This window comes from Mixophyes fleayi, chromosome 8 (genome assembly GCF_038048845.1).
Source record: "Mixophyes fleayi isolate aMixFle1 chromosome 8, aMixFle1.hap1, whole genome shotgun sequence".
Taxonomy (NCBI): domain Eukaryota; kingdom Metazoa; phylum Chordata; class Amphibia; order Anura; family Limnodynastidae; genus Mixophyes; species Mixophyes fleayi.
Window position 1 is genome coordinate 105,402,865 of NC_134409.1, and position 16,979 is coordinate 105,419,843.

The 16,979-nt window shown below is 41.4% G+C and overlaps 1 protein-coding gene across 1 annotated transcript in view; it reads left to right on the plus strand.

Annotated features, from left to right (window-relative positions):
* CYTH4 (cytohesin 4) overlaps positions 1 to 2,560 on the plus strand; it is a 47,875-nt gene extending 45,315 nt beyond the window's left edge. The window contains exons 12-13 of the mRNA XM_075183068.1: positions 301 to 446; positions 1,508 to 2,560. Coding sequence (XP_075039169.1) covers positions 301 to 446; positions 1,508 to 1,586 — 225 coding nt within the window. The 3' untranslated portion in view covers positions 1,587 to 2,560. The remainder of the gene's footprint in view (positions 1 to 300; positions 447 to 1,507) is intronic.
* The last annotated feature ends 14,419 nt before the right edge of the window (positions 2,561 to 16,979 follow it).

Below are 16,979 nucleotides of genomic sequence, written 5' to 3' on the forward strand. Positions count from 1 at the left end.
ACCGCTCTTTCCTCCATATTTGCCTTGATACACAAACCCCTTTGTGTTCTACTTTACAAAAAATAGACAACTTAAAACATGTGGTAAGGATAATTTTCAAGATAATTCTAGATGCTGGGCGATTTTTTATTAATAGTTAATTAAGTATGTTGATTGATTGGTTACAGAGACATCTTGCAGCTAGGTTTTACTCAATATGGAGAAATATTATACAGTGATTAAATTTATAATGATAAGATTAGCTAATATGGTCCTTGCCCCGTATCACTGAAATATGCTGTCTTGTTTTTGTGCACATAGTACTGCTTTGACCTGCATGCTAGGGGGCAAACTGTCAAAGCTTGCAAGACTCAGGCAGATGGGAAAAAAGTGCAAGGAAACCACCAATCATATCACTTGTCTGCTGCGAGTAATGAAGAGAGAGAGAGCTGGGTGCAAAGTCTCAGGTCAGTTTTTACACATTATCTGACTAAATAAGGAAATGTCCTTAACATTTTAATCTTTTGTTTTTGTAAGGCTCTAGAAGGAGAAACATTAGCCGGGAGAGCTACTATATACACGTGGCCTCCGACAGGATACCACCACATGTGAAGTTCATTTATACAGTTTATAAATGAACTGCATTGACACAATGAAGTTCATTCACACCTTACATGGGTCTATACACAAGTAGCCAATCACAGTGGTTTTCTCATACTCTAGCCAATCATAGCAAAGTCACTCTGATTAGTTAATAGCAGACAGGCACCGAAGTGGCAATAGCATTGTGGCTCCATTAGGAGCAAGTTGTAAGTCGACTTGCAGGGTTTTTAATCAATGGATTAGCAGAAAAGAAAGAAAAAAAAAAGGAAAATAATAATATTACAAAGAATTAAGTGCAGCACAGAGGACATCCAACAAGCACTGGATGCCAGGACATGCAGGTGCTTGTAGTTCTGCAAGTACTGATATGCTCTGACAGCTATGGGTATGCTGGCCTGGCACTTGTAGTTCTACAAAAACGACAGCATACCAAAGCAATTTATGGCTGCCAGGGCTTGCCGGGTCCAGTGGTGCCATGTATTAAAGTATTTTTCAAAAACCATTTTAATTTCATTACGCAACTGGTCGACAACTTCTGTGTGTACACAACCATATTGTACTACAGTTGCACATGCACGCCCCCGATCCACCTCTCCAGACATAAGGCTCTTGCTCTGGAAACCTTGGAAGTAAGTACAACTCTAAATGAGGTCCATAACAGAAAGAATTTTCAGTTTGTACAGTACCCTTATTGTAACTGAAAATCTTTTTGTGAATATGTGATCAACATGTAAAATGCCTATTCCCTGAAGTATGCCCAAACTACACATTTACAGTTGCTTATTCTCACACTTTTTCAAAAGAATTTCATGACATTAGTGCTTAGGATGAGTTTATTAGTGAATCTTTCTTTTTGTTTCTGTGTAGAATGTCGCTACTTTGTCTTTTGTTCTGTAAGAAAGATTCATCAACTTTCTTTTTTCAGATCCAGCATTTCTTGGAACCCTTTCTATGACACAGTCTCAGTCCAGAAGAAGATATCAGCGATCAAAAAAGATCACTGAGCAACGAAAAAAAAAATCTGTATTTTTAAATGGAATATATATGAAATCTGGACACAGGACTAAACTCTGCACACTGCAAAGCATTATGGTTAGCTCAGTGTTTGGACCAGGTCAGTAACCACTGTGGATGAGCTGCATGGATTTCCCATTCATTGTTCAGTTTCTGCGTGGCTGTGTAGATCTGAGATTTCACAATTTCGGAATATTAAGCAGCATTGGCATTTACAGACAAAAACCTCAATGACATCCTGCATTGATCAGTGAAATGAATATAAAATCTGTGTTGTAACCTCTAGCACATAATCCACAATAAAGGCACACACCAGGATTGTAACAAGACAAGAAAGGCAGCAGGACTCTAAGAGAGTGACACCTTAGCGACTGCTCAAACATTACAAGTGCAACACATAAAGATAAGAAAAAGAAATTGCACTCGTCTTTCAGTGTTTTTCACAGGATGTTATGCTGCAATATACACAGGAAATGCATGAAGGAAGTGACTGTACCTGTACTGGGCGTAGTAAGTTTCTGGATGTGTACTAATATACTAACATACAATGAAGAAATATAGACTTAACTATACCTCCTTGTAAGGATGGCTGTACACCCAATTTCTGTACATCTTTTTATTTTGTGTCACAATTTATATATTATTATGTAGTGCCAATTTGGTGAGCATCAAAATAAATGATACTTATGGGATAACACGATATTCTGCAGCTATTGCACATATGACCAGCAGAGGGCATCCAACACCATAATACTGACTTGAAAAATCATTACTTAATTGTGACTATTCTACCCTACACTTAAATCAGCATTGCTCATGAACTCTACAGGCATTTTCCACAGCTAAAAAAGACAACTTAGCAGGATTACAAGTTGGTGTCTTTTTGATGTGCATGGAGCGAGAAATGTATTATAGACTTGTTGATATATGGGATGCCCATTAAAAGATGAATATTACAGCTTCAGAGTGACTTTAATCCTATTTTCTGGATAAGAAAGGTAGACCACCCTTAGAGAAGAGGCAAAGTCACATGTGTTCTTCTAATGTTGCAGTTGCTTCCTTTGCTGTGAAAGGTGTATAGTCCCCCTCTGGCACATGGAAGGGGCTTAAAAATGAAGGACTTTGAAAATATGGTACATGCTTCCTACATACAGCGTGCATGCATTCAATACTAGCTGGAGATCTGTCCTCATTAAAACTGATGTATGCAAATGAGGCGCCAAATATTACTTCTTTGAAGTCCCAGCTAACAAGCAAGATAAAAGAGATGCAACTTAACCCTCTCGTTTCAAGTCAGCATAAGTGAAGCTATTACCAGTCTCTGCTTCCTGACGGCTGCATTTCCATCTTAGAAGCCCCGAGCTCAGGCTGAATCTGGGAAGGGAGGAGTGAGGGACCTTTCATCTTAATCCCACATCGCTCCCTATCACGTCACCCTCTAGTAAGATTTACCTCCAGAGGAATATTACTGTCAGAAGATAATTTACAGAAGGGATCTTTAAATATGGCTGCCCGCTGGGAATTTTCTAAGCAAATGCCTTATAATTGAGGCTAGGTTATTGGTTGGTATATTTAACCCACTTTTTTCTGGAAACAAATGCAACGCATTTACAGGGGGAAAAGATCAGGGTCTTAGAAAAAAGTAAATAAATAACTGCTACTGTTAATATGAATATGGCATATCGCTTGTTCTTACATTTTTTAAAGTGTAATATGCACACAAAATGAATGTACATTAAAGTAGGATTGTTTTGGCAAACAGTAATTTGCAGTGTCTTGTGTTAAATAACAGTCAAATGTTATATTGTGCTTTTATGTGCTGTTTTACTGTGTGCATAGAATTGCCATAGAATGTGTGATGCACTTTTTAGATGTTAGTGGTAGAATTTAGCTGTGTTCTCTTTAGCAATATTTAATGTGCATTTTTGTGATGTGTGTGTTGTGGTACAGAGTGTGATGTGTGTGGTCTATGGATCACTGGACTTGCAGCAGTGAAGCATCAGGTTTAATTGGTGCTGAGGAGAGGAGGTTTCCATAGCAACAACACATCCCATCTCTGCAGTGCGCTACTGTGGGGTAGGACACACCCCGGAGTGAGGATAGAGCAAAGAAGGAAGAGAAAATCAGAGGGATAAGAGAGATGAAAAGTAGAAAACTGTGTAGTGTAAAGAATTGGAGGATACAAATATATTCATTTTGGATGTATTAACAATATGAGCAAACTGAGAGAAGCAGCAGACAGAAAATGTATGGCAAACATTTAACATTTAATGAAGGAGGAAGAAACTGCTCAGGAGAAAAGGGGAGGGGTAATAGGGTAGATGGATGTAAAGGTGAATGGAGAACTACACTCCCCCCAAAAGCCTGTATTGGCTGTATGTGAAAAATGATTAGACTATGTTACTTAAGTGGTTCTTTCAGTAAAAATGCTGCTATGCAAGCTTACTTGAAAAGCTGAATGTATGCTCTATGGAAGAAGATTTCTATATGACTTACAATATGAAGTGCTGCTGTCTTTTGTTCCATATATAATATAGCATATACCGCCTCTGAATATCATTAACTACTATTTGTATACATTCTGTATAGGCTTATATAGGCTTACACGTACAGATGCAAGTTTGTGTAGATAAATCTATCAGTGTGGCTGGTAAGTGATGCCGTCTGTCACTAATCAGGATATATGAAGATTAATACTGCTTCAGTAGGTGCAGGAGGGAAGACAGGAGACCTGACACCAAGACGGATAGAGGGGAGACAGGAGGTGAGAGAGTTGATTGTAAATCACATGCTGAATAAGCCAGGTCTTGCTGTCACCCAGTCTCAGGGTCCAACTCAGGACAGGTGCCCATGAGTGAGTTCGGATGGGGATCCCAACACAATATAAGGTTGCAGCTATGGAAACACAGATAATCAGAATGTGAACAATTCAGCCTGACGCTTTTTCTTTAACTGAGTGCTCATAAGGCAATTAAAAGATACCTGTTACAGTGAATGAAAATATTCTGATTCATATGTATATCTTATCATATTTCTATCAAATACATATAATATCAGGGACAATTTGGTTCACTTTTACGTTTTTATTACCATTTTAGAGATCACTTTAGCCTTGATGGTGCTTTTACATGCAGAAAATACAAGAAATGGAACAAGTAGCATTCACTACCAAAAGGCAAGTAACACACCTGAATACGACAAAATGATAGACAGGCGCTAATAGGTATATACGGGTGCCGCACTTAACCGCTGCCACAATATTAACAGGTATCTGTATCTGCTATAAAATCAAGAATAACAAAACTTTAAATAGAAGATACATTATTTTAATTATGGCTGTAATTAAAAAATGAGAAAATCACAAGTATAATATCACATTATTATTATTAATTTTTATTTATAAGGCGCCACAAGGCGTCCGCAGCGCCGTACAGAGACAAACAAATTAAAATACAATGGGAGACAGCACAGTACAGTAAACAGTAAGCACAGCAACTCAGTTAGCTCAATGCACAGCTAGAGAGGGCGGGGAAGGGGGAGGGAGGATCCGCAAACAACGGGGCCCAAGAAGGAGGGCGCGGCAGACAGGGAGACCCCCAGGGGGGAGGAGGGAGCAAGAGGGGACGTGGGGTGGAGGACCCTCAAGGAGGAGGGCTAAGTAGCTGGAGAGCAGAGAACATGTAATAATCCCACTGTATGTGGCAGGTACATAGAAATAAATTACATTCCAAACATATATTGTTAATTTTCATCAAGCTCAATCATGCTTATGATTATTTTTATTTTATTATTTTATTTTATTTAATTGTCCAAACCCTTAGATACAACAATCCATAGGCAGGTTTATTTATTCTAATATTTCAAATTTGATATATTGAATACCCAAATAATATATGTATATATATGCCTCCTTGACGGAACCAAGGTTGCTGGAATAAACATTTCTCCAAGATTATTTCTGAACATATAATCGATATTCAATATTTAAATATTCACAGCATTCGGGACCAGTCCCCCAGGTAATCAGATGGTAATAAAGTCAATCCGTTTTAGACAACAATCAGAAGCCACATGAAAAGTTCGCTTTAGTAACAAAAATGATGATTTGTTTGCTGTACCTTAGTCCAGAAAAAGGCTTCTTATCATCATCATCATCATCATCCTTTATATAGCGACACTGATTCCGCAGTGCTGTACAGAGGACTCATCCATAGGTAGGATTAGAACGTCTTTATACACTTGTACCCACAGACAGATATAAGCACTGCTTGATATTGAGCTGAGGATGTATAGCCAGTCTTGCACACAATAGTGTCACTGACGCGTTTCTCCACCACTTTAGAGGCAGTTTGATCGATGTCAGCACTAAAGGCTGTTGGCTTAAAAAAAATGGCATGTGCAGCAGCTCCTCCAATGGCCATTTTCCATGGAGCCTGCAGCACGTATGCCTGTGTGCTTTCTATGCCAGGGCTGATTTTCAGTCCCAGTCCAGCCCTGGTCACTAGGATGCTCTCTGTATTGTATGGCAATCACTAGGATGCTCTCTATATTGTATAGTGGTCACTAGGAAGCACTCTGTATTGTATGACAGTCACTCGGAGGCTCTCTATATGGGATGTAGGCATTTCGGCGATGGTGAATATGTTGACACCTATATTGTCCACACCAAAATGGTGAAAGTGTAAATGTCAGCAAAGTCATTCTGTAGACATATTTAAAATAGTGACATTGTGACATTTGACAGTTGTAATGTTGACAGTCACAGTAAAGCCAGCACAATACAGTAAATAAATAAATCATTAAATCAATAAAACAGCGTGCCCCCCCCCCCCCCAAACAGATTACCCTAGAGCTGCCAGCCTAGGCTGTTACTAGCAAAATCAGGGGGACAAAATCATTGAGTTTCCCCAATTTTACTAGAACCAGCACTAGGGTTTGCCAGCTTGGGCTAGTACCACTAAAGAAGGGAAACCCACAGTGTGGGGTATCTCTGTCATAATGACAACCAGTCCCAGGCTGGTCAGCACAGGGGTGGATGCACTGCGGAGATTGGGTCAGCAAAAAAAAAGTGAACCCCCCCTCCTAGGAGTACCCAGCCCCGTGTTGAAAGAACTAGGGCTTTTTCCACACCCCTGTGAGGTGATGATAGATATATTTATAATAAAACATACCATTTTGTGTTGGTGCACTACAGGTCTCAGCAAGCCCAGGCTGCTATTAACAGTTTAGGCATGCTGGTGCTTGTAGTTTAGGGAACCACAAGTGCCAACATGCCCTGGCATCCAGGACCCACAATTTTTAAAAAAACACACACCTTGTTTAACATATACATTTATTCAAAAAAGAAAAAAAAAACTGTAATGCTCGCCAACCACCAGGTTCTTCATCTGTAATGATTCAAACTCCCAAGCTTTAAAAAAATATCTAATAAAATGAATTCCTAAGATCCATGGTTACCCATAAAAATACACCTAATAAAATTAATTCCAGCTTGGGAAAAGAAAAAAAAATCTTCTTTTCTTCAATCTTGAATAACCAAAATAATCCACCAGAAAATGCTTGACATCATAACAAACCCCTCACAGATGACGAGCTCTAGCTCTTGGCTGCTGGAGCTCCCGTTGCATAATGAAAAAATGACAGCCACTAGGCCCATTGATTATTTGAAATTGATCCAGATTAAGCAACCGCCAATCTGTTTCAATCGGAAAAAATCCCTTCAGACCTAATTTTGCAGTCCTATTCTTTCATTGTATTCACTATTCTTCATTTTAATTAATCGGTCGTATTCCTGGCTACACCTTACCGCTAAAAATTTGACGAATCGCAAGACATATACCCCACCCCCAAGATGAAAGCGTCATTTTGTTGCTGGTGGTCGGGTCAAAATGACGCGATTCGATCTCCACCAGCCCTTTCCCCCCTCCCACCACGCCCCCACTCCGGGATCTCCCGCAGCCAACTATTCAAACAAAGTATGCAATAGGCAAGTATGCAATAGGCTGCTACACTGAGTCTCGCCCCTGGGCTAAAACCTGCCAACCAGTCCCTACACAGAATAATACCTGCTTTGTCTTACTTGCTGGATATTTTGCATGACAGTATTTTCTTTTATTCGTATAAAATAGCATATATTGAATTGGTGATACTAGTGTTTACAGGAGGTTAATCACAGTTATATTTAAAAGTGTATGTTTTTTTTTATCTTAGAAAGCCACAACTGCTCCCAAGAATTGGTACAGAGTGTATTAGGAGAGTGAAACTTCTTTTTGGGGGTATGGGCATGCTCACCACCATGAGTCACTCTAAAGTTTTGGGTATAGGTAATTAAAGACAATGTGATTTTTTTCTTTCTTACATACTGCTATGGAGAATTTGAAACCATTGGTAGATTGACAATGGCTTAGACTATGCTAAGTCTGTCTATACTTCACCCACCGGTGTGCATTTTTCCCCACCGACTTAAGGACACTTTTTCCAGGGTCACTTTAAGTTCCCGTCCACCCCTCCTAATATGCATTGATGATGGGAATCAAGAATTAATAACAAATGAGTATTGCAGATTGCGTCTGCAACAATGAAGACACATATAGAAGGTGATGCTGTAGATTGTGGAGGATTAGCAGGCATGGCACACGGTATGCTGATATGGATTCAAACTGACAAGTGTGTAGAAATGATCAAGAAAAGAGACAATTTGCTAATCACATTCCCCCTGGATCCACGCTACCAGTGTAAAATGGGGGGAAATGTTATTACATCAGAAAGGGAGTCTGTGGTTTGTATTGCCAAGAAACGCATACATTAAGTCTTCAGCCGTTCATAGAGCAAGAAAAGAGAATATGTCAAAGGAAAAATCTGTCAGTGTGTAATAATGAAATTCAGCAAATGTCACCAAAACTGCCCCGCAGGGAAAGAGAAAATCTATCAACACCAATCCGAAAAAAACTATATTGATGAGAATGGAGCCGAGGTTTTTTTTTTTGAAAAACAGGACCAAGAGTCACCCAATTCTGCATATTATGGACTGTACTAAATTGACCTGTAGTACTTCCACCTTATTGTGATCCCCAGGGCCACTAACAGCTATCTCAGGCCCTTGTGGTGCTGCTGCTACTTTAACTCTCCCACGTTGCACAGCCTGGGTGTGTGTCTGTGCGGAACACACACACACACACACACACACACACACACACACACACACACCCTAGGAGGGGTGTTATCCTTGCAGAACAATAGAAGGCTATTTGTCTTCTCTCTCCTTTTGACCAGCTTCTATAATGTACCACCACCCAGCCCCTAGCAAAACTTGAACCTGGGTACCTTGTGTCCACTCTACACCCCTCTCTTGGTCCTTGGTGATGCACTTCAATGCTATCAGAATAAGATAGACCAGTGGCTGGATTAACCAAATATGTCATAGAAATAGTTTCCTGTCCATGTTGTAGTATATTAACAGAACATGTATTCAGTTCTACTAGTGCTCATTCAGTAATTGCCCAAAAATATGAAAATGTACATTCATAAAATTCATCAAGCATTAATAACCCCTAAATTCACCCACTACCTGCAACATTCACAAGAAAAATATACTTTGAAAACATTTTGTATGCAAATTTTTTTCATAGCACTCCTGAATTTTTGTCCCCAACATGCCTTTGCCTCTCTATTCCAATTACCTACAGCCAATTTTACCATTTATGAAGTTGCAGTAGGCATGTCCAGTGAGAGTGACAGTAAGTGCAGGTGCCATCCTGAACTAATCGTCCATCTACAGCCTGCTCCAAACCTAGAAGCGGGAAAGGCAGTAGTGCCTCAAACATCACAACAAAGAAAAGACTCAGGTGGTGTTAGAGACAAACTGTTAGAACTGGACTACTGGACACACTCTGATAAGGAACTGGTTAACAAGCAGCACTGGTCAATTTAGTGGAGTGATCAAATAACTGATACTTTGTAAGTAGTTTGTTGCTAAAATCAAACATCAAATTTGGGAAAAGGGAAATTTGCCAAAGCAGCCCCTGTAGTTGCTCAGAAAGGTCCCCCATCGAATGTGTCCTTGGCACGGCTGGTGCTACCATATGCAAACCTAGGCAATATCACGCCTGAGGATCCATCTTTAACCAGATTGGGTTGTCTCTCTGGAGCTGGACTGGTGACTACGTGGACTAAGCTGGGTGGCCTGATAATATTCCTCTGCATGTAGTAAATGGACTGGTGCAGATGGTGATTACACTAGCAGGGAAGAGCAAACAGGAACTGGATTGCTGGAACGGACTCGAATTGGAATGCTTTAACCGGAATGCTAAAAGAGGATTGCTGTAACCAGAATGGGATCAGAATGCTGGGAGAGGATTGCTGTAACCGGAATGGAACCAGAGTGGATGAAACCAGATTACTTGAATCAGATTGTACTGTCAGAGCTAGATAAATAGCAATACTGCAAACTGCTGCACACCAGTGTGGCATCTAAAATACAAAGTTGCACTAGCTACAGGTAAGGGCTCCAAGAAGCCCTTTTATAGTTGTTGTTGATTCCTGATTGGAGACTGCAATAAGCTGGGCAGAAGCAGCACTCTGAGTTGCTGAGATGGATCAGGTGACTGTATCCAAGATGACAGCTACCATGGACTGGTTTTGGAGGGAATCTGAAATGGAGGCTGTTATCACCTGATTGGCTGAGAGGAATCATGTGACCGAATCCAAGATGGCCACGCCCATACTCTGATTCTGGAAGGGTCTCTGGAGTGGAGACAGCCTGGACAAAATCTTACAGAGAGGTTTGAAACCAGCAGAGCCTGAGAACCGCAGGGACAACTTGGAAAGGCAGCAAAGAGGTAAGTGACAGAAAATGAGAGCCTGGTGTGTGACAGGCAGTAGTCTAGGGAACCAATTATTAGGGGACTACTAAAATGCTGACATAATGTCACTCATTGAGTGTTTTTAATAACCCCCGTGGCTCCCCCACATAGAGTGCCGGCCTCTGACATGATGGAGAAGCAGCCAGCAGCTGCTTATATGTGAAACTGTAGGCTGCTGCTCCTCCATGTCAGTGTTAAGCTGGGAGTGTGGCACTTGGCTATGATGTCACAGCCAAGCACCATATTACCACTCTGAGGAGCAGAGGATGCTGCGCCCATCCCAAGCCTGCTAGAGTAAGAAGCAGCAAGGGTGAGTGGGAAACATCACTCCCTTTACTAGGGGCTTCATTGCTACCAACACCAATATAGTATAGTAGTTCCAGTGCAGACAAGAAACTCTGTAGCTGCCACAGAGCCCATGCTAGACTTGCCCAGGCCTATCCCGTGCACCCTTCGGAAGGCAGCAGTGCCCACAATTCTTGCAGTCCAATCCCTCCGCACAATAGCTTTGCATAGATTGTGGGTGATCATCATTAAGCTTCCTCTTGGCATTGAGAAATACAGTCAATCCAGAGAAAATGGTGGTAGGGTTCTAGGCAACCCAAATGCCACAGACATTGGAGTCTGTACTCGCCTGCAAGATTCTGGCACTGGATGAATCCTGAGAATGAGGCACAGTGTCTATGGCAATCCTTGGAAAGCATCTGTTTATACCAGGTCACTACTACTAATGTCCTGTGATGTAGCAGCAGTGAAAATAGCAGAGGGGAAAGGATCGAAAAACAGCTGAACACCCACAATCAGGATGGCACTGTCAGAACTGTCTCTGTCGGATGCCACGGCAAGGGCAGTATCTATTACAAACAATACATCCACTTTTCTCCAAGACAATGCTTGCAACGTGAAGTGAATTTGTGAATCGTCACTAGCAAGACTAATGGTGAAGTCTCCACATTGTTCCAGACAGGCAAGGAGGTCACAAAACTCCATGCTGAAACCACCATCCTCAAAGATGAGACTATCTTCTAGGTCTCTGGTAGCTACTCTACAGCATCAACAAGCCGTTGTGGACTAATATCATCATCAACTACTGGTGACTGAGCTAACGCTGCCACTAGAAATGGAACAGCACTATAAATGAATGACATTAGTAGCAGTGGATGCTTGGATGATAAGGTTGATAAAGTAGGACTGGGAATGATCAGTGATGTGGAGCAACAGCACTGGGTCAGCCTCACCAACCTGGATTGCACTGCACCATTGGGGGCTAAAGGACCTGTCTGCAGAGAGGAGATGTAATTCTCCTGGTGGACAATCAAACACCCTCACGCTCTGCCCCAGTTCTGCTCCAAATGTTAGTCCTTGTCCGCTAACTCTGTGGGAGACAGTATGATTAATTTACTAATGTTGCTTTTAGGTAGAGATGGGCGGGCTCAGTTCCCCGAGAACCGAACCCACCCGAACTTTGGGTATCCGAGTACCCGCTCGGAATCCAAATCGAGGCCGAACGTCATTGTGACGTCGTCGGATCTCGGGGCTCGGTTCTTGCAATACTTGAAGATTATAAATACACGCCTCCACAGCAATCCATCGCCATTTGACAGAGGGAGGGAGCAGGGTGTAGTCACAGGCTGATTATAGCAGGGACAGATAATACAATATTCTGATTCCAATTGTGCTAACAAAAATTGCTAGAGAAGAGAGGAGGATAGAGGAGTGTTTTTTTTTTTTTCAATATTTGGCACTCAAAGTGCTTTTTGGGTGTCCCCCATTATTTTGCCTAAATATTTCTGGCTGTCAAAAGTCATATTTGTCAGCAGTATCTACCAAATAATTTTTAGCACTACCAAGTGCTTTTGGGGTGTCCCCCATAATTGTGCACAAATATTTCTGGCTGTCAAAAGTCATATTTGTCAGCAGTATCTACCAAATAATTTTTAGCACTACAAGTGCTTTGGGCTCAGAATGGATTCAAAGTAGTTCACATATGAGCAGAATGAGCAACCAGGTTCTGTCACCAGTCCTGATGGTAGTGTTGCCAGTACGTCATCTGGACAACGTGATGTCAAACTACACAGTGTTTCGAAATCAGTCCAAAAAACACACACCAAGAATTGTTTACTGTGTTGAAGCGAAAAAGAAGTGTAACTGAGGAAAAGTTAAGTGCCGATAAAAAAAAAATTGCCAACATGCCATTCTACACACGCAGTGGCAAAGAGAGAATGAGGCCTTCGCCTTTCTCTATTAGTGGCAGATCCAAAAAAGTTACAGAGCCTACAAGTGGTGCACAACTACTGTTACGCGTCAAAGCCGAGCTGCAAGATAACAGTAAGGCATTAGAGGATAATGTTTGCTCTGATTCACAAATGACACCAATCCCTGTGGAGAATCCATCCATCAGTGGTATGTCTAATCGTGTGCATTCTGATATTGTACCCATAAAGAAGGGCCCTTTCAGCAGTTCTGCTGATGTGTGGCTGAACAGCCCGAGTGTAGTCGGTGATACACCAATTAAGGATGCCACTTTTGAATTAGAAGAGGATGAGGGGGAGATTTGTGTAGGTGACAAGGGCACTAATGATGATGTTGATGATTATGGTTCTCCTATTCTAAAAAAACAAGATTCCGACCCAAACTCTCTATCAAATTACCGTCCCATCTCTCAGCTGCCGTGCCCCTCCAAGTTTCTAGAGAGACTTGCCTACACTCGCCTCACACGCTTTCTTTTCGCTAACAACCTGTTGGATCCTCTTCAGTCTGGCTTTCGTTCTCAACACTCCACAGAGACTGCGTTTGTCAATGATCTGATCACTTCTAAAACTGAACGCCATTACTCTCTCCTAATTCTCCTGGATCTCTCGGCTGCATTTCACACCGTTGACCACTCTCTTCTCCTACAAACGCTGCAATCCCTAGGTCTTCAAGACACTGTTCTATCCTGGTTCTCATCCTACCTTTCTAATCGCTCTTTCACTGTTAATTTCTCTGGAGCCACCTCTGCTCCGTTTCCCCTATCAGTTGGAGTACCACAAGGCTCAGTGCTAGGTCCTCTGCTGTTCTCTATCTATACCGCTTCTCTTGGAAATCTAATAAGTTCCTTTGGATTTCAGTATCATCTCTATGCGGATGATACCCAAATCTATCTATCCTCTCCTGATCTCTCGACATCTGTGTTGTCACGTGTAACTGACTGTCTTTCTGCCATTTCATCTTGGATGTTCTCTCGCCAACTCAAACTTAATCTTTCTAAAACAGAGTTAATAATATTCCCACCAACCAACAAGAGCATACGTGACATTTCTATCTCTGTTGATAACATGACCATAAATCCCACCCCACAAGCTCGCTGCCTAGGTGTAATCCTTGACTCACACCTATCCTTTGTTCCCCACATTGACTCTATATCTAAATCCTGCTACATACATCTAAAGAACATTTCCAGAATTTGCACATATCTCACGCAAGACACTGCAAAAACCTTAATTCATGCACTCATCATCTCCCGCATTGACTATTGCAATTCCCTCCTTACTGGTCTTCCCAAAAACAGACTCAAACCTCTACAATCTATTTTGCATGCTGCGGCAAGACTGATTTTCCTTGCAAATCGTTCTTCCTCTGTTGAATCACTCTGTATGTCTCTACACTGGCTGCCTGTTTTGTACCGAATCCAATATAAAATACTTTTACTAACCTATAAGGCCATCAACATAGCTGCACCAACATACATCTCCTCTCTTGTCTCAAAATATCTCCCAAATCGGCAACTCCGTTCTGCACAAGATCTGTGTCTCTCATCCACCCTCATTACATCCTCCCATTCCTGGTTACAGGACTTTTTTCGGGCTGCACCCACTCTATGGAATTCTCTCCCTCGCACAGTAAGACTCTCCTCTGGTCTACAAACTTTTAAGCGTTCTCTGAAAACCTACCTCTTCAGACAAGCTAATAATATTCCTCAGCCACCCTCTTAACCTCGCTACCTTTAGCCTGTTACACAATTTCACACAACTACCCCCTGACCAACATTGTTGTGTGACGGGTTCATTTAGCTTATGAGTCACTTTTACCTTTGCAGTCTGGCTGGGCCAAAATGCAAAATGTAGACTTAACCTCATGTGTCAATCTCCCATTGTCCCATAGATTGTAAGCTTGCGAGCAGGGCCTTCTAACCTCTTTGTCTGTTTTACCCAGTTTGTTTATTAGTTTATTATGTTTGTCCCCAATTGTAAAGCGCTACGGAATATGTTGGTGCTATATAAATAAATGATGATGATGCAGACAGATACCAAATTGCCTTTCTCAATTTCTATTTATATTCTAGACTCTATAACGGCTGAATAGTTTACTATTTTACTCCTAGTGGAGAGGGGGTCTGATGCAGACAGATACCAAACTACCGTGGTCCATTTATTTTTACTTTCTAATTCCACAGTCTATGCAGGCTGCTTTTTTTCTATTCAACTACAAGTGGAGGGCAGGGGGGGCATAGATAGCCACCAAACTACCGTGGTCCATTTATTTTTATATTCTAATTCCACAGTCTATGTAGGCTGCTTTTTTTTATTCAACTACAAGTGGAGGGCGGGGGGGCATAGATAGCCACCAAACTACCGTGGTCTATTTATTTTTACTTTCTAATTCCACAGTCTTTGCAGGCTGCTTTTTTTCTATTCAGCTACAAGTGGAGGGTGTAATATACACCCAAAGACGATGGCTGCATTGCCAATAGGCAAAGATGAAGAGGAAGACAACCAGGTTTGTGTGGAAAATTAAGGACGGCCTACCAGGGATTAAACTGTTTTCTTCCTAATTTATTTGCTTTAGAATTACCTTACTTATCCAGAAAACAGGTGGAGCACTAAATTAGGTTATTTTATGCACAAAAACATTGATTTTTAAACAAAATTGCAAAACAAAACAAAACCAAAACCAAAACCCGCAAGGGCGGTTTTGCAAAACCAAAACACGAAGGTAATCCAGATCCAAAAACAAAAACAAAACACGGGGGTCAGTAACCATCTCTACTTTTAGGTGCAAAATTAAAATTAGGTGCAACTAAACCATAGCAACCAATCAGTTGCTTGTTTTCACTGCCTGACCTACAATAAACAGTTAAAAACTATTTTCCTCCAATTAAATTTAACTCAAAGTTGAATGTTCAGGTATAAAAATACAGTATTCACAGAACAACTAAGATGGAAAATTTGAAAACATTTAAAAACAAATCATCATTTATTTTTATTCCCTAATACAGGGTTAATTTTGTTAACAGCCAATTAACCCACTAGTATGTTTTTGGAGTGTGAGAAGATCCCCACGCAAACACGGGAAGAACATACAAACTTCACACAGATACGGCCCTGGTCAGGAATCAAACTCATGACCCCAGCGCTGTGAGATGCCAGCCCATACTTACCAACTTTACAATGTTGGTATCCGGGAGCCAGCGGGGGAGGTGGGCGTCATGGTGGCCCGGCCTTCAAAATCTGCGTCATTTTGGACCCGCCCCCCAGTGACGTCATGACGCAACCGCGTCATTTGACAGCGGGGGGCGGGGCATTTGTGACCTAATCCGGGATTTTGCCACACTCACCCGGGAGTCCGGGAGACTCTCGCAAAATGCGGGAGTCTCCCGGACATTCCGGGAGAGTTGGCAAGTATGTGCTAGCCACTGAGCCACTGTGCTGCCCTATGGGGTTTAGGCAGCAAACAGGAGTGTATAAGGAAGAAAATAGACAGTAATGAGTTTAATCAACGAAGAACAGGGCAGGGCTGAGCAGGGGTTCCCCTGCGGTCACAGAAGGGTCCTGTGGCAGTGCAATTATACCCTATTACACAGTATGTACTATTGTTCTAATGAAAATGAAGGCCTAGACAGTATCATATTGTAAACAGTATTTTTGTAGCCATCTTCCCTTGCACTACACATAAGTCATATGTTTAGGATCTTCCTGTGTACACACAAGTGAGATTATTGCAAGCTGTCACTTGTAAGTATGATTTGAACATATGTAGATTTATAAGTAATTTGAGAATCTAAATCTTTTAAGAGGTTGGGCCAACTCACAGAGTGTAAATGTGTCCATACATTGTGATTTGTGGTAATTTAATTCTAAAACAGCCTCAGAGGCTTGTGTGAATGTACCAAAAGACCAATAATCCTGATCAACATCTGACGAAGAGCCAACCTTCAGCTGCATCTAACTGTATGTGGCCATTGTTACTCTGCGCTAACATAACTCGGTCAGACACCTTGGTGTTTGGTCAGACACTATGCGAGAGATCTGGCCACTTGAAGAGAGGGCCAAGAAATGTTTCTGGACATATTACAGAATATATACAGAAGTAAATAGCCAGAGGAGGGGCGGTGCTAGCATGTCTGGCGGCCCCCGGCAAAAAATAAATTTGCGCCCTCCTCTTTTATAAATTATTTGTTCATTCAATAATGCTTTTTATTTTAATACAAATCATATAATAAATTTTAATAAAGAGAGTAATACAAATAAATACATTAAACAG